Raw genomic sequence first — 22,756 nt, forward strand, 5'->3', positions numbered from 1 at the left:
CTCGTTTTGTTTTCTTAATTGGAATATCTTATTTTTCACAATAGTTTCAAGCTCTAATTTAACCGATTTTCCTAAATTTTATTAGAATAGGGTAGAATCTAATTACAAACCTCTGATCTTGCTCTCTCAAAATTAATTTTTTTAGCCATCCAAGGTGATGATCTCCCACGTATACAAAAATACAAAAAAAAAAAAAAAAGGAAAAAGAAAAAGAAGAAGAAGAAAAATTGACACAATATCCTAACGAAAAACAAACCATGATGAATGAAAAGAAGAACAAGACAAACTCCAAGCTTCAAATGTGATACAGGGGGTTGCTCGCTAAGGTATAAAATTCAAAGATGTGGAATTTAGAATGTTGGGGCATGGGCCAGGGGTGGGACGGCCACCTCCACTGTTCCTTCCAACATCTGAATCACCTTCTTCATGGTTGGACGTAGAATTGGGTCCGGATGAACACACCACAAACCAACCATTGCCATTCTCTCGAACCTTTTGAAATCATCCGACACTTCTGGATCATGCTTAACTACCGCCTCTAGCTTACCCCTTCTCACACAAGTCAGAACCCAATCGACGAGAATAAGGTCATCTTCTTCCGATTCTTCCTCAACCCGGTTCAGCTCTATGTGCCTTCTGCAGCATATGATCTCAAGCAGCAGCACCCCAAAACTGTAGACATCAACCTTGGCCGTTACTGGAACATTTTTGAGCCATTCTGGTGCCATGTATCCCATTGTTCCTCTCACATTGGTGCTTGTTCTAGTCTGATCTTTCATCAATAGCTTAGCCAGGCCAAAGTCTGCAATCTTGGGATTGAATTGACTATCAAGTAACACGTTCTGGGGCTTTATATCACAGTGGATGATCTGGGTTTCACATTCATCATGTAAATACGAGAGCCCACGTGCAACTGCCAGAACAATTTGAGCTCTATGATCCCAGCATGGTTTCTCACCCTCGGCAAATAGAAAACCAGACAGAGTCCCATTTGTCATCAGCTCATAGACTAGAAGTCTATGACTTTGCTCATCACAGAAACCCAGCAGCTTGACTAAATTTTTGTGATGGGTTTGGCCTATTACCATCACCTCTGTCAGAAATTCTTTGTCACCTTGTTCCATCACTTTCTTCAGCTTCTTCACAGCAATCTCTATCTCCTTATCCTCAAAATTTAGAACCCCACTATATACTGTCCCGAATGATCCGCTTCCGATTTTGTTTTTGAACCCATCGGTTGCTTCATGCAACTCCCTATATGTGAATTTTTTCAAGTTGATCTCTGCAGGGTTTGCAAGGACTTTTCTTGCTCTGGATCGTCTAGCTATAGGGTGATTATATATTGCAACGGCAGCGAATAGGAAAGAAAGAATGCTGCTTATTGAAAGGCATACCTTCAGAATCATCTGAGAACGAGGCTCTTTCTTCCCCGGTGTTTGACCATCAGTCCTCCCTGGCTCTACCACTGGAACCTTGATGATGGTTTGTATCCCATTAGTAGAAGGGCTGCTCTGTCTGGCATTCATAAAAGGAATCCTCTTCTTGCGGCAAACACTGTCTGTTGTTAGGGTTGCTGCCATGCAATAGCAATCATTCATGCATGACTGCCTGCATTTCTCCAAATCATAAGTGTAGAGTCGAGTCATTTCTGCGAATTCGTTGTTCACAATGTCCGCATCACCAATCACTTCTATGGTATAATTTGTCACATCGGATGGGCTCTCGGAGCACTGTTGCGGTGGGACATTTGGATAGCATCCTTTGGAAGGAACATTAGGATCCATGAGAGAATAACCTGGAAGACAGCTACAAGTAACGTTTTGATTATCGGGAGAAGTACAGTAGCCGTAAACACCGCAAATACCATTGACAGAGCAAGGTTCAGTGACCGCTTTCCAAACACTTGTCCATCCGCTGCCATTTACCTTAGGGTAAATATACTGCTGGAAATTTCCGGTGTCTTCTACGGTTGCTCTGTGATAATAGCGGTCAACTGGTGTTGACACATTCGTGGTCAACGGGTAAATGATGGAAGTTAAATTGGTAACATACATCAATGCTGTGCTCTCATTGAACACAAGACTAACGTTGGGCTGTATGGTATCAGTCCACCAGTAACCACTATCTGCCCATCGGAATGTAGCTAGAACCACATTTCCATCAGTACCCACCTCTAGCATGAATTTCCCGGTAGAGTAGTCCACAGTTCCGTTAGCATTGGAGTAAAGCCTACGGTCCGATGGAACTGTCTGGCCCGGCAAGAGAGTGTCCGTTGGGTTATCAAAACTTTGCCACACCACACTTGAAGAGTTCCTTAAGACAAGGTTGCCATTGTTTTGGAAGGAAGCCGAATTTGCAGGATTGGTGGCGCCGTTGTGTATTTGGATGACGGTTCCGTTGGGGAACGTCAGCACAAGGCTTCCAGTGAGCGTGAGGTTGACGAAGGATCCAGCAGGGGCTGGATCATCCCGATTTGCTGACCAAACAACGGTTTTCTCAGTAATTTTATCGAACCAAATTCCAAGAAGAAACAGGCCGCCAGGGAGACGATAGAAGCCGAAAGCAAAGTCGCCGGAGGGTGAGAGCCAGGAGGAATTTGTCTCGGTGTCGAAGCTGGACCCTAAGCTTATATTTCCCTGTAATTGCGCATGGGAGCCAGACAAGAAGTATACCAGTAGTAAAGACAACAAAAGAAGTATGGTGGCTGCCATTGTTTTGCGGGGAAGATAGGAAAATTTGAAATAAGAGAAAAACAGATGGGATGATTACATATAGGAAAAACCTTGCAAAATTTTCTTTTAATGTCGAATAAAGGAGCGTGGAGAGACCGTCGAAAGATTCAAAATGGCACTCTCGCCGAAATTTCTGCAGAATACGTCTTCGACCAAATCACCCCCTGACAAGTCCATATACCAGAATATGTACACAGAAATTTAAGTCTTCCACGCGGAACAGAAATTTCCAAAAGTTGGAAAATTAAGATATAGATAGGAACCTGAGAAACTAAGCAACAGACATGAATGCCATTGGAGGTCCACTCACATGTCACACATGGGAAAAAAAATTCCCAAAGTTGGAAAAGATGTAGAAAGGAAATTGAGAATCTAAGATGCTGTTTGGAAACTATTTACTATTTTTAATCATGGTTTTTTTTCTACAAAACAATAAAATAGAAGGACATGACATTCAATAATCATAAAAACATCGTTTTTAGTTATTTTTATTTATTTTCATTTATTTTAAAGAAATATATATAAATATGAATAATGATTAAAAGAAAAAACACGATATATAAAAATATGTTTAAAATATATTTAAAAAAATGATTTTCAGTTACTTTATTTATTTTTTAATAGATATTTAAAAAAATAATTATAAAAATATGGATAATGATTAAAAACAAAATATCACGTATAAAAATTATTTCTAAAAACTTATTTAAAAACATAAAAAATTGGGTCAACAACGGGTAATTTGGTCTGAGTCCGAAAGAAAAATAGTACAACTTCCGTATGGAGATGAAATGATATCCTCATGGACTAACAATGGATTTTTCTCAATAGTACGGTAATTTAAAAAAGTTATGCTTAAATTACTGTAGTAGAAGAAGTTATTACAAATATACGGTAGTTTTTGCCACCTAGGAAAGAGGATTTGCCACTTAGGAGAGAGGAGAGAGGAGAGAGGTTCAGCGGATAATTTTTTTTTTAAACCAAAATCATCTTTAAGGGAAATCGTCTTTTCAAAAGACGAGTTCCATGAAAAAAAAATAGTATTTAAAAAAATTCCCGAATACAAAGGAACTCGTCTCTTCAAGAGACGAGTTCCATGAAAAAATATATATAAAAAAAAAAAAAATTCCTCAAGGTATATATTTAAAAAAAAATTCCTTAAAAAAAAAAATTCCACAAGGGAAATTAAGAGACGAGTTTCCCATGGGAAAATTTTTTTTTTTAAAATATATTTTTTTTAAAAAATTCCCAAATTAAAAAAAACAATTCCACAAGGAGAACTCGTCTCTTCAAGAGACGAGTTTCCCATTGGGAAATTTTTTTTTTTTTTTTAAAAAATTCCTAAATTAAAAAAAAAAAAAAAAAAAAAACAATTCCACAAGGGGAACTCGTCTCTTCAAGAGACGAGTTCCCCATGGGAAAATTTTTTTTTTTTAAATATTTTTTTAAAAAAAATTCCTAAATTATAAAATAAAAAAAAAATCCCACAAGGGGAACTCCTCTCTTCAAGAGACGAGTTCCCCATGGGAAATTTTTTTTTTTTTAAATATTTTAAAAAAATTCCTAAATTATAAAATAAATAAAAAAAAATAAAAAAATAAAATCCCACAAGGGGAACTCGTCTCTTGAAGAGACGAGTTCCCCATGGGAAATTCTTTTTTTTTTTTAAATATTTTTTTTAAAAAAATTCCTAAATTAAAAAAAAAAAAAAAAAACAATTCCACAAGGGGAAGAGACGAGTTCCCCATGGGAATTTTTTTTTTTTTTAAATATTTTTTTAAAAAAATTCCTAAATTATAAATAAAATAAAAAAATCCCACAAGGGGAACTCCTCTCTTCAAGAGACGAGTTCCCCATGGGAAATTTTTTTTTTTTTTAAATATTTTTTTTAAAAATTCCTAAATTATAAAATAAATAAAAAGAAAAAAAATCCCACAAGAGACGAGTTCCCCATGGGAATTTTTTTTTTTAAAATATTTTTTTAAAAAAATTCCTAAATTTAAAAAAAAAAAAAAAAAAAAACAATTCCACAAGGGGAACTCGTCTCTTCAAGAGACGAGTTTCCCATGGGAATTTTTTTTTTTTAAATATTTAAAAAAATAATAATTCCCAAATTAAAAAAAAAAAAACAAACAAACAAAGAATTCCATAAGGGGAACTCGTCTCTTCAAGAGACGAGTTTCCCATGGGAAATTTTTTTTTTTTAAAAAAAACTATTTTTAAAAAAAAAAAAATTCCCAAATTAAATAAAAATAAAAATAAAAAAAATTCCCATGGAAGAAAACTTTAGATAATCTTTGAAAGATCTCAATCTAGATTAGGGTTTGTTAAATTAATTTTTAGATCAAAAGACTGAAAATTTATGAATGTAGATTAATTTGTGATGAAAATAGGAGAATTTAGAAAATTTCAATTAAATAGAAAACAAAATCAATGGAAGAAAAGAAATTTTAGATTTAGAAAATAAATAAATAAATTGTTTGTGTAGGCTTTAGATTTGGAAAAAAAAATGTGTAGATATATGTACTGTGTGAAAAATAAAAATAAAAATAAAAATAAAAATAAATAAATAAATATAATGAGAGGCATGTAGGTGGCTCTGTTCAATGTTGTGGGAAAAAAAATTGGACGTCTGTATTGCCCAAGTGTTGACTTAGACATTAGAAAAGATTGTATATGTAAATATATTATTATAATAATAAATAATGAGAAGAAATATGAAACTTGCTATTTTATTCTTAGGGGTTTGTGTGTAATGAAGATAGGAGGGTAATGGGTTGGTTTTGTATTGAATTTGAAAATTAATAAAATTTATAATATTTAGTTTTAAGCTAATAAATGAAATATTAATAATAATAATAGTTTATCGTATAGGTTTTAATTTAATTTAAATATATAAAGAAATAAATAGTAAGGATAAGATTATGAAAGAAAATGAATTTTATAATAATTTGAAAACTCACTAATTAATTTATTATTGTTTAATAAGTTAAAAAATAATATTGGGTAGTAATAGTATTAGTATTAGTATGAGAAATTAATTAGGATCTCTAATACTAAATAAATATTTTTAGGATTTTCAAATTTATATATTTACATAAATAATCAATAATCAATATTGTGTATGATATGTGAAAGAGAAATTTTTTTAGAGTTAAATACTTCAAGGTAAAGGAAATTAATGCATACTTTTATAAAAATAAAAAATAAAAAAATCTTTTTATATTGTATTTTGAAATGTGTAAAAATATTATTTTTGTTATAAAATATGAGATTATGTACTACTATGGTAACTTGTGGATGATCATCCATAAATTTCTTGTGTAACTCCCAAGGAGAGACCCCTAATGAAATTCAAGAGGGCTTTCCTGTACACTCTGTTATCTCTTTCTTACTAATAGTCTCTACAAAAGAAATATAAAGATTTTTCTTTATTCAAAGAAATAAGAAAGACGTTATTCTCTTTACAGAAATAGAAAGATGTTATTCTCTTTAGAGAAATAAAAAAATCTTCTATTTTCTTTCTCACAAAAAGAATGTGATAAACTTATATCATGATTTTCTACTTTATCACCATTTGACTCTCTATTTTCACTTATTTTATTTGAATATATAAATTTGTGCAATCCCTATAACCAGAAGTTATGGGATAAATTATAAATTATTAAATAAATTCATAACTAGAAGTTATGAAAAATATATGCAATCCCTATAACCAAAAGTTATAGGGAAAATTATAAAATTACAAATACATGAGCAGGAGTTATGTATATGATCCTTAATTATTTATTTTTAATTATATGGTATAACTAGAAGTTATACCAAACAATATTATAGCCAGAAGCTATAAAGTAAATAAATAAATAAATGTTCATACCTTGAAGCTATATACAAATCTACATAATGAAAGTTCATAGCCTGAAACTATGCACAAATCTACCCAATGAATAGTTCATAGCTTGAAACTATATACAAATATATATATATATATATATATATATATAAACAATTCATAGCCTGAAGTTATGTACAAATTTAAATATTTTCTTGTTTTGACAAAATAATCATGAATTGAAGTTATGAAAGATATTAACTTTTAATTTATTTAATTTCTTTTAATTATATTGTGTAACTAGAAATTATACATAAATAGTTTATAACCTGAAGCTATGTACAAATTTGCATATTTTCTTGTTTTTGACAAAATGATCATAATTCAAAGTTATGGAAAATATTGGCTTTTAATTTTTTTATTTTGTACTCACTTATTTTTCACAATAGGAATTATGGAAAACAATTTTTATTAACAATAGTTTCATAGCCAGAAGCTATGCATACAATTTCTAATTCCCTTGTATAACCAAAAGTTATTCAAAACAAAATTGTCAATGAATCTTGGAGCTATGATCAAAGAAGGAAGTCAAGCATCCCTACAAGATCGTGCAAAAACACTGATTTTCCTTCGTCATCATCTCCATGAAGGTTTAACACAAAATGAGCTTTTGATGAAAAATCACCCGTCTCATCCAACTGAATATGAATCATTCCCTGAAGTGAATGCAATATTGTCCCAAACTTATGGATGATGACAAGGATGTAGTTATGGTCGTGGAAGAAATCCCCAATACCATGGTTCTTATAGTAATAATTCACTAAATTCTCATAAAAGGAAAACCTCATTGCACCACCAAAAGTGGAATAATACTAAGGTAAAACAAGAAAATTGGAAGTGTTTACGAGATAAACCTCTTAAGAACCATGAGAATAAGTGTTATAGGTGTGGTATGAAGGGACATTGATTGAGTACCTGTCGTATGCCCAAACATTTGATTGACCTTTACCAAGCATCAATAAAAGGAAAGAAAGTTGACATGAACTTCATTGATAGTGATGGCCAAGTGGATCTAACCCATTTAAATGTTTCAGATTTCTTTGAGAATCCTAATGGGAAAATTGACCATCTAATTGGTGATGAAAATGTTTGTTATGATTAAACATTATGTTTTTATTTAGTTATTTGAAATAGGTTTATTTTGTTATCATCTTTGAACACATTGTTTATTGTTCATCTTTTATAGTTTAATTCACATTTTATTATTTATCATTTAAATTATTTTCTCTATTTATACTTGAAGATACATGGATCTCTCTCATACCTTGATCCATCACTACAATTAGTTTGATTATTGAAATACTTCCTAGTTATTTCATGTATAAATTGCTATACACTTACAAAATCAGATGTGTGAGATACTTACGAAATATATAACTTTAAATTATCTTTTCATATTTATTTTATTGTGTTATATATGTTCTCATTGCTTTTACACGACTTATTAAGTTATCATCGATAACTAATATTTTTCCATTGATTTTAACTTTTTCTCTATGATAATATTTATTAAACTCTACAAAGATGAAGTCTTTATGACAATGTTTTATGACTTGTTACTTTGATGAAACTCTTGTCTCATTAATTGCACAACATTGATGACAAACAATGTTAATACTACATCAGGTGATAGAAACCTAATTAAAGGCTCCAGAAGAGCTTATACTATGTCACTAGTGGTATTTGATTCCATGTGAATGACACTTTATATGATGATAGATCCAGAAGAATCTTTTAAGACCAACTTGGTCCCTCGAGGTAAAAGGTTATATGGATGTACATTACAAAATTAGAAGTTTTTATTTAGTGACTAGTCTACCTATTGACCGAATTTTCTCTATTGTACCAAAATACTTAGCCTTTTTACGTAGTAACTCTGGTCAAGAAAAACTAGAGAAAGAGTCACTACGACTTTTGTAGTATTCCGGGTATCGTTCTCAAGGACTGGCTTATAAAAATTGTCAATACTATAATAAATGAATTGTTTTTGTTTAAATCCTTAAGTGAAAAAACAATATGTGAATAATGTGAAACTAATTAAAAGAAATTAAATTAATAAGAGAAAATGAATATTGATTTTAAATTCAATTGATTCAAGTTTGGGGCTTTCCACAATCCAACCTAGGGTACAGAAATTAGAGAAAACAAGGGTATTTTAAGTAATATGATCTTAGGGTTTTAGGATCCTTGGCCGTTCGCGATCAAGTTGAGTACTATAACTCAAGATTGCATCCGAAACCTAATTTTTCCTTTTTAAAACAGATTCCTAAAACCATCAAATGAATGAGATTGATTAGCAATTTAAGATTTGACTTTTTAATACTTCCTACTCCTTATAGCTTTGTTTAGGGGCAAATAACGGTAGGTAAGACGAGGATAACTAATGATCAAGAATTATCAAGAATCACTAGTATCAAGTAATAACCTACCGTATCATTCCCTAAACGAACTCACAAGGATAGGATAAAAATAATAATAAATTGTCACCCAACCAATAATTAATCTCATTGTTATAGTAATTTACCCATTGTCCCTATAGGTTTCCTAGCCCTTAGGTTTTCATGCTTCAAGCCCCAAGTTGGCTCTTAGCCTCTCATGGGGGTGATGTCACATTCACAATCCATAATAGGGTAAAAATCCATAATTTGAATCAAAAGAAACTAAAAACAATATATTCAATAAAGAAGAAAAAACCAAAGTTCTCATCTTCTTCCACCTTCAATGTCAAACTCTCTAGAAAATAATCCAAGATTCCTAAAACCTAGAATTGAAAGAGTTTATATAATATTCTCAATTACCTAACATGTGGCACACTCTCATTGGCCACTTCTTACAAAATAATTTCCTAAAAATGATTAAAAAATAATAAAATGGTGAGTTCTAGTCGTGTGGGGTCCACCTAGGGCGGATGGAGTGCTTTAGATGCAATTCCCGAGGTAGAGGAGGCGGAACATCAAAGTGGCAGTGGGTGAATTCGAAATTGGTGTCATTTCGAAGTGGAGAAGGCGGAACATCAAAGTGGCAGTGGGTGAATTCGAAATTGGTGTCATTTCGAAGTGGATTTCGAATTCATAAGTTGAATTTCGAAATCATAAGTTGAATTTCGAAAGCATTTCGAAATGACCCTCCAGCTTGGTGCAGTTGTCTTCAAATGGCCATAAATTCTTCATTTTAGCTCCGATTTGCAAACCGTTTGAAGCGTTGGACTCCTGACTTCCCGAGCTTCGAAATGATATATAGTATGTATATAATAGACTCCAGAAAGTACTCCAAATTTGTCCTCAAAGTCAGAGTATATAATGCCATCAGATTTTTGAGTTATAAATTTCCATGCAGCTCAATCTTGCTTTATGCCTCATTTCCCATGCTTTCTTGCCTTCTTTCTTACTCCATAATGGTCATTTATCATCCTCCAACCTCATGATATCCTTGTTTTGCCTTTCCTTACGTTCAATGAGTCTTGACTCACTTATTTCCTCATTTAGCCCTCTCTTGATCTTTCAAAATCTAAAGTCATTCAATTTGCACAATTTTCTTCCCTTGAACCTGAGATAAATCTCCAAAGTATAGATTAAACTCATGACTAGGGCCTTAGAATTGATTTAGGTCAAGTTGGGTGATTTGAATGTCCTTTGGTGCACAAATCATATCGAATATGTGCCATTAGAGCACATATTTTGGCTCCAATCACCTATACACTTAAAAGGTAGAATGACATGTTGTGCAGATTATCATTTTAATGAGACAATTTTCTCGCCGTTAGAGGGAGAAGAGCCCGTTCCAGAAGAACGACGTGAAATTATTTGGAATGCCTTGACTTTGACTCATCTTGATCCTCATACAAATCAATGTGAACTAGAAGTTCAAAGAATCATTCATTTCCAAAATCTTGCAAATCAATTACAAGATGCATTCATTGATACAAAGAAAGTGACAAAGTCATATATCCCGACTACAAATACTCCAACATGGATTGATGTCCCTGTAAGACAATTAACAAATTAATCTAAGATACGCTTGAAGCGTGGTAGATCTGTCGGATCCATGGATAATGATATATACATGAAAATCCCTGAAGGATTTAAATTGCTTGAAGCAAATTGTACAAAGCCTTGTAGCATATACTCAATCAAGTTACAACGATTTTTGTATGGATTAAAACAATCTGGACGCATGTGGTACAACCGCCTTAGCCAATACTTGCTAAAAGAAGGGTATATGAATAATCCTATATGCCCATGCATCTTCATTAAGAAATTAGAATCCGGATTTGCAATTATTGCAGTGTATGTTGATGACTTAAATCTTGTTGGAACTCCTTAAGAGCTCACAAGAACAACAAATTACTTGAAAAAGAAAATTTGAGATGAAAGATCTTGGAAAAACAAAATTTTGTCTCGACCTATAGATCGAGCATTTTCGAAATGGAGTTTTAGTACATCAATCAACATACATTAAGAAAGTTTTGGAGCATTTTTATATGGATAAAGCCTATCTTTTAAGTTCTCCAATGGTTGTCCGATCACTTGATGTGAAAAATGACCCCATTTCGTCCTTGCGAAAAAAGATGAAGAATTACTTGGTCCTGAAGTACCATATCTTAGTGCTATTGGTGCACTTATATATCTTACCAATTGTATACATCCAAACATTGTTTTTTCTGCCAATTTATTAGCAAGATATAGTTCCGCTCCAACTCGAAGACATTGGAATGATATCAACATATATTGCGTTATCTTCGCGGAACTACTAATATGGGTTTATTTTACTCAAGGGAATCAAAGTAACAATTGCTTGGATATGCAGATGCAGGATATCTTTTAGATTCACAAACAAGGTATGTGTTTAATTGCAATGGTATTGTTATTTCATGGAAATTTGTCAAACAAACAATGGTGGCCAGATCATCAAATCATTTAGAAATATTAGCAATTCATGAAGCAAATAGTGAATATGTATGGCTAAGATCAATGATCCAACATATTCAAGAAACATGTGGACTACCTTCCATAAGAGGCAATGCAACCAAGTTACATGAAGATAATGTTGCTTGTATTGCACAAATTAAAGGAAGATTCATAAAATGTGATAGAACTAAGCATATCTCCCTAAATTCTTCTATACTCATGAGCTTTGAAAGAAAGGTGAGACCAATGTTCAACAAATTTGGTCATGTAATAATCTAACAGATCTATTCACAAATGTGTTACCTTGGACCACATTGAAAAGTTAAGGTATGACTTTGGAATACGAAGATTGAGAGGTCTACCATTTGAAATGTTGAAGAAATCATAATCATGTTTACATGAGGGGGAGAATGATAATATGATTATACTGCACTCTTTTTTCCTTCGTCCAGATTTTGTCCCATTGGGTTTTACTGGCAAGGTTTTTAATGAGGCAGTTATAGTAATCTAAAAGAATATTGTACTCTTTTTCCTTCACTAGGGTTTTTCTCATAGGGTTTTTTCTAGTAAGGTTTTAACGAGACATAATCTTATGATCATCCAAAGGGGAGTGTTATAAAATATGAGATTCTGTACCACTGTGGTAACTTATGGATGATCATCCATAAATATCTTGTGTAACTCCCTTTAAAAGGAAGAGACCCCTAATGAAATTCAAGAGGGTTTTTCCGTGCATTCTATTATCTCTTTCTTGTTTTCTTCTTCTCTCACTTTGTTTTGTAACAATTTTTATTTTTCGCATGGATCAAATATGTGTTTTGTATGGAAAGTATTTTTTTTTTGAGAATTTTCTTTGTTTATTTATGAAAAGTGAAAAATTGAGAAGATATGATATTTTGTTTTGTAAGTTTGAATTAATGAAATAAAGTGTACAACTCTGAATTATATGATCCTAGTCAATGGGTTATAATTGTTGACATTTTTGACCCTAATCAACATGTTATAATAGTTGACCTTATGATCCTAGTCAATGGATTATAATTGTTGACATTTGGTGTTGTTCATCTTAAATGAAACAAATTTGAAACTAGTAACTCATTTGTAAAGTCCCACTTAACCGGACACCATTTATTATTTTGAATGTATTCAATTTGGTTTTGATGAAAAAATGTTTTGAAATGGATATGAAAAAATTTTGTTGAAAAGTTTGAATGTATTAGTATTTTGAACTTAAAAGTTTTTATGAAAATAAGTATATGTTATATATCCTATTTGCAAGCATGATTGAAAATGTTTGATCCATGAAACTGCATTGATGTTCCTTATTGAGCTTTAAGCTCATGCCCATTCGTTGATAATTTTTCAGGTACTCTCAGTTCGGGCGAGGAGTGATGGCTAGGTTGGGGAATTTTTCTTTGTTAGGATTTTGGTTCAAACTTTATTTTGGACATTGTTTAGATGTTAAGATTTAATTCCCGTTTAAATTATTTGAATTTGGAGTTATTTGGACAATAACACTCTAGTTGATGTGTTAGTTTTTTTTTTTTTTTTTTTTTTTTTTTTTTTTTTTTTTTAAGTTGATACTTGGAGATTTTAAAATTTTGTTCTACTACTTTGAACAAGAATTTGGCAATTGGTAAATTTTCAATTACAATATAAATATTTGTATTATTTGTATATTGAGCCCTTGGGCTTGAAGTGTGAAATGACCGTCATGCCCTTAGAGTGGGTTTTGGGGCGTGACATATGCATAGTTTAAATTTAGGGGATTTATTTTTTATATATTCTCCGAACTGCTCATGATGCCTACCAACAACAGTAACTTGTGTCAAGAACAATTACAGCAAGATAATTAAAATTAATTAAAAATTTATATATTTTTAAATAATAAATAAAAATAATTTATTAATTTTAAATCTATTTTTTTTTCATTCATTTCCTCTTTTCATCTCTATTTTCTTTCTCTTACATTTTTCCTCAAATTTTTCAGAACCCAACATAACATTTATTTCCCCTCAAAGAAAAATACAAGTTATAGACAAATTTGTTTATTTATTTATTTATTTATTTATAATTATGTTAAAAGAAAATTCACTTTTGATTTAAAGCATTTAAGCCTTTGGTAAATTATGATTTTAAAAATTATTGTGAGTTTTAAAAGTCACATCTTAAGTGTTTGATACAATTGTAAAATTACTATGCACATGAACAGTGACCAAAATATATAAGAATATTAAAATTTTAACCAAAATTTTGCAGATTGGCGTTCAAAATGAATGTTTAATTAAATTTACAATTTTACCATTTAAATCAATTCTTAATATATTTTTTTTTTAAAGAAGTGCTTTCATTTATCTATTTGAACTGAATTTAAGTAAAAATATTTGTAATAATAGTTTTTATTAATACATTTTAGACTAGCACTATCAATTAACAAATTTTACACATTGACAATAATTGTTTTTTAAACATTCAATATTATATTTGTTAAAGTTACAATAATATTATTTCTTAATAATTCATTTATTGTATCCTTAACAATTGGTAATTAATTCATGTGTAAAATTTTAATTTTATAAAAAAGAAAGTTGATTTCAATTGATTCGTTATTTAAAAATTAAGAAGATATTTATTAAAAACAAAACTTCCACTTTTCAGGGATAAGGCTTTCGAATTTGTAAAAATAAAGATGACTTTAGTTTACTTTATTTGATAAAAATTACTTCAATTTTATAAAAATAGTTTTTATTTATTTATTAGGAAAATGGTTTCAAATTTATTATTAAAAAAAGATGATTTCATATATTTTAAGCAAATTGGTTCTAGATTTATTATAAATAAATAAAAAGTACTAATATTTTTTTTAAAAAATTCTACATATTAACAAAATGAGATCATAATTTTATTTTATATACTTAAAAAAATGTTTTATATTTTAGTAAAATACTATGGACTTAGTTAAAAAAAGTTTAAAGAAAAAAAAGGCAACGAGTTCATTATTTAAACAAAAAAAAAATCAGTTTAAAAAAAATATGAATTCTTATTTATGTTTTTAATAAATTATTATAAATTACTAGGAACCCCAATTACTTTATTCTCATGCCTTCGATCTTATAAGATGCATGTATTTATCCCTTGTGATCTCTAGAATTAACGTAACAAAAATAAATAACTTCAAAAATCATAGAATAATACAAATCTAGAAATTAAAATTTATACTTGTGATTTGAATGTTTCTAAATCGGAATCCATTCGATGAATGTGCCTGAATACCCTAGAAGTCTTGTACACCCAAACTCTTCCTCCCGATAACTCAAACCTTGGCCATAGCACTGTAAAAAGTGGACTTTGAAAGGGAAAAAACTTTGGATTTCTCTCTTTAAAGGTGGAAGATGACTAACTAAAGTCATGGAAACACTAACTTTAATCTTTAAGAGGTATTTATAGGGTTCCCCTATTAAGTTTAAGTGACTTGAGTCCACATGGGTTTGATTCATTTAATCTAACCCAAAACAGGTCCTAATTGATTAACCACACACAACCATGTAATTAATCAATTAACCAAATCCAGAAACCTTGTTCACAGTCCTCTATGCAAGCTTGTATAATTATCAAAACACCCTTATGCATAAGAGTGAATTAAGAGCCACTTCAACCCTTATAAACCATGCCAACATGTTATATGAACCTAGAGTGGGGAACATTGGGACTCATATACGTGGGAAGCTTTCCTCCACGTGTCCTTCATAGGTTCAAGACTCTTTGGCTGTCCAAGATAAACGGATAATCGATCTGGAAGCAATTCGTTTGGATTAAGACAAACTTTGTTTGGCGCAAGAGGAAATACAAATTTCCTTATTCCCCAATGCAAGACAGAATGGATAAACCGAGCCGACTGGGGACTTCCAGACGGATAAACCAAGCTAGTTGGAAATTCCAAGCATTAGGCAGATGATTAACCGCCACCAATGCCTAAGCGACAATAAAAAATAACATTTATACCCAAAAATCAATGTCCTTTAGTCGTTACGCACAATCAATGACATTGACAAACGTAAATACACAATCAACAACATGGTCTGAGATTCTTACACGACAGATAACAAATGTTGCCAATCAACAGCTCTTATTTGGTATGATTGCCCAATCTGCGCTAAGATAGTGGCGTTGACTACCTTATTAAGGTATAATATCCACCATGACGGTAATCATCAACATAAGAAAGGCATGAATGCATGATCAACGTTGCGACGATGATGCATATGTTCTATAAAAACCCCTCCAGAAGCATGAAAAAGGCATGCGCACATAGTCATTCAAAAAAGTTTGATTCACTCTCACTAGATTTTGACTTAAGCTTAAGAGGGGCATGCCCGAACCACCTGTTTGGACATCCTTTTGTGCAGGAAAGCAATTTTTCTGGACTAAGACAAGCTCCGTCTAGCGCAAAAGGAAAGAAAATTTTCATTCTTTCCCAATGCCAGACGAAATAGACAGACCGAGCCGATTGAGAACTTCCAAATGGGCAAACCAAGCTAGTCGGAAATTCAAAGCATTGGGCGGATGATTTACCGCCACCAATGCCTAAGCGACAATAAAAAAAAAACAATATTTACATCCAAAAATCAATGTACCTAAGTTGTTATGTACAATCAGCGACATTGACAAACGTAAATGCATAGTTAATGACATGATCTGAGATTATTGCATAACAGACAACAAATGGCGCCAATCAACAACTCTTATTTGGTATGATTGTCGAATCCGCGCTAAGATAATGACATTGACTACCTTATTAAGGATAGTATCCACCACGATGGCAATCATCAGTGCAAGAAAGGCATGAATGCATGATCAACGCTGCGACGATGACGCCATATGTTCTATAAAACCCCTCCAAAAGCATAAAAAAATGTACATACACATAGTCATTAAAAAAAGTTGGATTCACTCTCACTAGATTCTGACTTAAGTTTCGGAGGGGCGTGCTTGGACCACCTGTTCGGACATTCTTTTGTGCAGGAAAGCAATCTATCTAACTTTGGTGAAGCTAGAAGGGTTTGCATCCAATTGGCATAACACAAAAAATATACTTATTAGCTCCCTCAGAATTTAATTTTAAAGTTGATTTAACATCCCACTATAAAAAAATTAACTACACTTTAGTACTTAATGTAAATAACAATTAGACGAAACTCGGATCCATGACTTACCATCCATTGCATGTAGACCTCCTATGAACTAGTGTTTGTAATATAACAAGGTAGTGTTATCACCTATTAAAATAACCTCTCAAATCATTGAGTTACAAATCTCACTTATTATGTCATCAACTAACATGTTATAACTCTAAGGAGCATATATTAAATTCCATTAAATAAATTACTATAGTAATAGATTTCATGATCGCATGTTCTTTAGATCAACCAAGGTACCACTAGAAGAGAAAACACATAAAGATAAAGTACTATTTTCTTGTGAAACAGTTAAGAATGGTGATGTGATTGTGAAATAGATTCTTTTTTTAGTACCTAGTCTGCTTTCTGGGCTAGTAGGAATTTGTTAAGATTGAGTCTCTAAAAGCAAGACATGATGTAACTAAGTTAGACTTGATTGTCCCCTTGCTATCATTTTTATGTATTTCCATTAATTAACGCATTCAACTTATATATCTTACATTGTACATAACTTGGGTGTATTAGGAGTTGCACACAAGATATAAGTCATGGGTTCTTTGTAAATGCAGATACATTGTCCATAATAAGTTCATGCACCACATCTGAATTGAAGGGATGACTTGTCTTGACCGTCGGGATGAGTTTCTCATGGTGAGTGCACTAGTGTATGTAATGAACATTAGATAAGACCTATGATGAATAATGACGTAAGGCTATCAATTGTCATGATTCACCAAGCTACTATACTGTATGATCACTGATGGCAACATGTATTCTCAATAGAGATACCATCATACCCAAGACCCTTTGGGACTATAAGAATAGGGAAATTCTACTATATCACTTACATTGATAAGCATTTGGTTAAGTGCATGATGCAAAATTCCAAGGGTTTGCTACCTTTTGAGTTTGAAGTTGTTTTTTTTAGGATTAATGTCTTTGGACATCTAAGAAGGAATATTACATTAAAGCAGTATCCTATGCCTCTGTAATGTGTTACTTTAAGTATGTGATTCTATGTGCTAAACCATATATTTTCTTTGTTGTAGGAATGGTGAGTGGATATCGGTCCAATCCATGATTAAAATCTTGGATGAATGTTAAACATATACTCAAGTATCTTAGGAGAATGAGGTGATATATACTTGTGATTCTTTGCGATGAGTTGGTATTTTTTGGGTACTGGGAATTAGACTTTGTGCTAAACCATATATTTTCTTTGTTGTAGGAATGGTGAGTGGATATCGGTCCAATCCATGATTAAAATCTTGGATGAATGTTAAACATATACTCAAGTATCTTAGGAGAATGAGGTGATATATACTTGTGATTCTTTGCGATGAGTTGGTATTTTTTGGGTACTGGGAATTAGACTTTCAGTTTGATGAGGACTCTCACAGGTCTACCTCTAGGTATGTGTACACTCTAAGTGGTTTTTGTTACTTCTGAAGGAACAAAGGAAGTCATTTGGCTTAAGATGTTTCTTATTAGAATAAAGGATAGTTTCCTTGGATGTATCATCCAAGTTCCTATTTTTTTATAACTATGGGATAGTGACATAGTTTAAAGAACTAAAGTACTACTAGAAAAAAAAAAAAAACATATAGAAAAGTGATGTGATTGTGAAACATATTATTTCTACAAAGCCTAGTCTACTTTTGGGGCTAATAGGAGTTTGTTTAGATTAAACCCCTAAAAGTAAGACATAATATAACAAAGTTAAACTTAATTATCTTTTTGTTATCCTTTTTATGCATTGACATTAATACCATAAATTTATGGATAAAAATTGGTGTACACCGACTTTATTGTTTTTTTTTTACATAGAATTATTATTTTTTGATTTTTTTTCACTAGACAAATAAACTTCAAATTAAATAATACTTAATCCCTTGGATTCATTAATGAATTTAATATTTTTTTTAAAATAATTTGAAACTCAAATAATGAACTAATTAATACCATAGATTTATGGATAAAAATTGGTATAAAATGATTTTATTGTTTTTTTTTCTATATAAAATCATTATTATTATTATTATTATTATTTTACTAGGAAAATAAATTCAAAATTAAACAAGACTTGATGCATTAAATTCATTAACGAGTTTAATAATTTTTAAAAATAATTTAAAACTCAAATAGTGAATTGATTAATACTAGAAATTTATAGATAAAAATTGGTTTAGAGTAACTTTATTGTTTCACTTCTATATAACATCATTGTTTTCTGATTTTTTTTCACTAGAGAAATGAACTCCAAATTAAACAAGACTTAATGCATTGGATTCATTAACAAATTTAGTAATTTTTAAAAATAATTTAAAATTCAAATAGCCAACCAATTAATATAAGAAATTTATGGACAAAAGTTGGTTTATAACGATTTTATTGTTTCTTTTCTACATAGGATCATTACTTTCCAATTTTTTGTACTAGGCAAATGAATTTCAAATTAAATAAAACTTAATATATTGGATTCATTAATAAATTTGATAATTTTTAAAAATAACTTAAAACTCAAATAATGAACCAATCAATATAAAAAAAATTTATGAATAAAAATTAGTTTAAAATAATTATATTATTTCTCTTTTACATAAAATCATTATTTTCTAATTTTTTTTACTAGGAAAATGAACTTCAAATTAAACAAAACTTAATGTGTTGGATTCATTAATAAGTTTATTAAATTTTAAAAATAATTTAAAACTCAAATAATAAACTTATTAATATAAAATATTTATAGATAAAAATTGGTTCATAATGGCTATATAATTTAACCTATTTTCCTTGATTTTATTAGAATAGGGTGGAATCTAAATGCAAACCTCTGATCTTGTTGTCTCAAAATTAATTTTTTTAGCCATCCAAGGAAAAAAAAAAAAAAACAGAAAAAGAAAAATTGACAGAATATCCTAACGAAAAACAAACCATTATGAATGAAAAGAAGAACAAGACATAAATTCCAAGCTTCAAATGTGATACAGGGGCTGCTGGCTAAGACTTAAAATTCAAAGATGTAGAATTCAGAATGTTGGGGCATGGACCAGGGGTGGGACGGCCACCTCCACTGTGCCTTCCAACATCTGAATCACCTTCTTCATGGTTGGACGTAGAACTGGGTCCGGATGAACACACCACAAACCAACCATTGCCATTCTCTCGAACCTTTTGAAATCATCCGACACTTCTGGATCATGCTTAACCACCGCCTCTAGCTTACCCTTTCTCACACAAGTCAGAACCCAATCTACGAGAATAAGGTCATCTTCTTCCGATTCTTCCTCAACCCGGTTCAGCTCTATGTGCCTTCTGCAGCATATGATCTCAAGCAGCAGCACCCCAAAACTGTAGACATCAACCTTGGCCGTTACTGGAGCATTTTTGAGCCATTCTGGTGCCATGTATCCCATTGTTCCTCTCACATTGGTGCTTGTTCTAGTCTGATCTTTCATCAGTAGCTTCGCCAGGCCAAAGTCTGCAATCTTGGCATTGAATTGACTATCAAGTAACACGTTCTGGGGCTTTATATCACAGTGGATGATCTGGGTTTCACATTCATCATGTAAATACGAGAGCCCACGTGCAATTGCCAGAACTATTTGAGCTCTATGATCCCAGCATGGTTTCTCACCCTCGGCAAATAGAAAACCAGACAGAGTCCCATTTGTCATCAGCTCATAGACTAGAAGTCTGTGACTTTGCTCATCACAGAAACCCAACAGCTTGACTAAATTTTTGTGATGGGTTTGGCCTATTACCCTCACCTCTGTCAGAAATTCTTTGTCACCTTGTTCCATCACTCTCTCCAGCTTCTTCACAGCAATCTTTACCTGCTTATCCTCTAAATTTAGAATCCCACTATATACTGTCCCGAATGATCCTCTTCCGATTTTGTTTTTGAACCCATCGGTTGCTTCATGCAACTCCCTATATGTGAATTTGTTCAGGTTGATCTCTGCAGCGTTTGCAAGGACTTTCCTTGCTCTGGATCGTCTAGCTATAGGGTGATTATATATTGCAGCGGCAGCGAATAGGAAAGCAAGAATGGCGCTTATGGAAAGGCATACCTTCAGAATCATCTGAGAACGAGGCTCTTTCTTCCCCGCTATTTGACCATCAGTCTTCACTGGCACCTTGATGATAGCTTGTATCCCATCAGTAGAAGGGCTGCTCTTCCTGGCATTCATAAAAGGAATCCTCTTCTTGCGGCAAACATTGTCTGTTGTTAGGGTTGCTGCCATGCAATAGCAATCATCCATGACTGCCTGTCTGCATTCCTCCAAATTAGAATTGTATAGTCGAGTCATTTCTGTGAATAAGTTGTTCACAATATCCGCACTATCAATCACTTGTATGGTATAATTTGTCACAGCAGATGAGCTCTTGGAGCACTGTTGGGGTGGGACATCTGGATAGCATCCTTTGGAAGGAATATTAGGATCCATGAGAGAATAACCTGGAAGACAGCTGCAATTAACATTTTGACTATCGAGAATGGTACAGTAGCCGTAAACACCGCAAATACCATTGACAGAGCAAGGTTCAGTGACCGCTTTCCAAACACTTGTCCATCCGCTGCCATTTACCTTAGGGTATATATACTGCTGGAAATTTCCGGTGTCTTCTACAGTTGCTCTGTGATAATAGCTGTCAACTGGTGTTGACACATTCGTCGTCAACTGGCTAATGATGGAAGTTAAATTGGTAAGATACATCAATGCTGTGCTTTCATTGAACACAAGACTAACGTTGGACTGTTCAGTATCAATATTCCAGTAACCATTATCTGCCCATCGGAATGCAGATAGGACCAAATTTCCATCAGTACCCATCTCTAGCATGAATTTTCCGGTAGAGTAGTCCACAGTTCCGTTAGCATTGGAGTAGAGCCTATGGTCCCATGGAACTGTCTGGCCCGGTAAGAGAGTGTCCGTTGGGTTATCAAAGCTTTGCCACACCACACTTGAAGAGCTCGTTAAGACAAGGTTGCCATTGTTTTGCAAGGAAGCTGAATTTGCAGCCTTGGTGTCGCCGTTGTATATTTGGGTGACGGTTCCGTTGGGTACCGTCATCACAAGGCTTCCAGCGACCGTGAAGTTGATGGAGGATCCAGCAGGGGCTGGATCATCCCGATTTGCTGACCAAACAAGGGTTTTCTCAGGAATTTTATCGAACCAAATTCCAACAAGAAACAGGCCACCAGCGACACGGTAGAACCCGAATGCAAACTCGCCTGAGGGTGAGAGCCAGGACGAATTTGTGTTGGTGTCGAAGCTGGACCCTAAGCTTATGTTTTCCTGCAATTGGGCATGGGAGCCAAGCAAGAAGTGTACCGGTAATAGAGACAGCAAAAGAAGTATGGTGGCTGCCATTTTTATGCCGGGGAAGATAGGAAAATTTGGTACGAGAGAAAAACAGATGGGATGATTATATGTAGGAAAAACCTTCCCAATGAAATTTCCACAGAATTCATTGATATAAAATATCTCCAGCTTTGAAAAGGTCTACGATCAGAATCATCCTCTTTCGCATATGGGACGCAAGTCCATACACGGAACTAGAATATGTCCACAAAAAGACTTAGGTGGCGCATATGGGACGCAAGTCCATACACGGAACTAGAATATGTCCACAAAAAGACTTAGGTGGTGTTTGTTTTTTTACTTAATTCTAAATAGAACCTTAATGATTAATAGTGTTAAATGTTAGGTTATTTGTTTTTGTAGTATTTTATTTCTATTAAGTATTAAAAAGTAAAAAAAAACCAATATGTTATTTTTTCTATTTAAAAAAAGTCATATATTTTGGCTTTTTCTATTTAGTAAAATATTTATAATAAGTCATAAAAAAGTAGAAAAACAAACAACTTAAATTTTAAAATTAAATTACTTTCAGTAAAAAGCCAAAAAACCAAACACCACCTTAATCTTCCACGCGGAGGAACAAAAATTTCCAAAAGTTTGAAAATTAAGTTGTGAGTAGGAACATGGAAAATTTACAATGAATGTCATTGTAGGCCCCACACATGGTTCCCAAAGTTGG

At 32.5% G+C, this 22,756-nt stretch overlaps 2 protein-coding genes across 2 annotated transcripts; both read right to left on the minus strand.

Moving 5' to 3' along the window:
- Positions 1–96: 96 nt before the first annotated feature.
- LOC117914952 (G-type lectin S-receptor-like serine/threonine-protein kinase LECRK1) lies at positions 97–2,729 on the minus strand. Its single transcript, XM_034830480.1, has one exon. The coding sequence runs from the start codon at positions 2,709–2,711 to the stop codon at positions 351–353; it is 2,361 nt and encodes a 786-aa protein (XP_034686371.1). The 5' UTR covers positions 2,712–2,729; the 3' UTR covers positions 97–350.
- Positions 2,730–19,624: 16,895 nt separating this feature from the next.
- LOC117914019 (G-type lectin S-receptor-like serine/threonine-protein kinase LECRK1) lies at positions 19,625–22,162 on the minus strand. Its single transcript, XM_034829173.1, has one exon. It carries the CDS (start codon positions 22,084–22,086, stop codon positions 19,738–19,740), a length of 2,349 nt encoding a protein of 782 aa, XP_034685064.1. The 5' UTR covers positions 22,087–22,162; the 3' UTR covers positions 19,625–19,737.
- Positions 22,163–22,756: the final 594 nt, after the last annotated feature.

This window comes from Vitis riparia, chromosome 5, assembly GCF_004353265.1.
Source record: "Vitis riparia cultivar Riparia Gloire de Montpellier isolate 1030 chromosome 5, EGFV_Vit.rip_1.0, whole genome shotgun sequence".
NCBI lineage: Eukaryota > Viridiplantae > Streptophyta > Magnoliopsida > Vitales > Vitaceae > Vitis > Vitis riparia.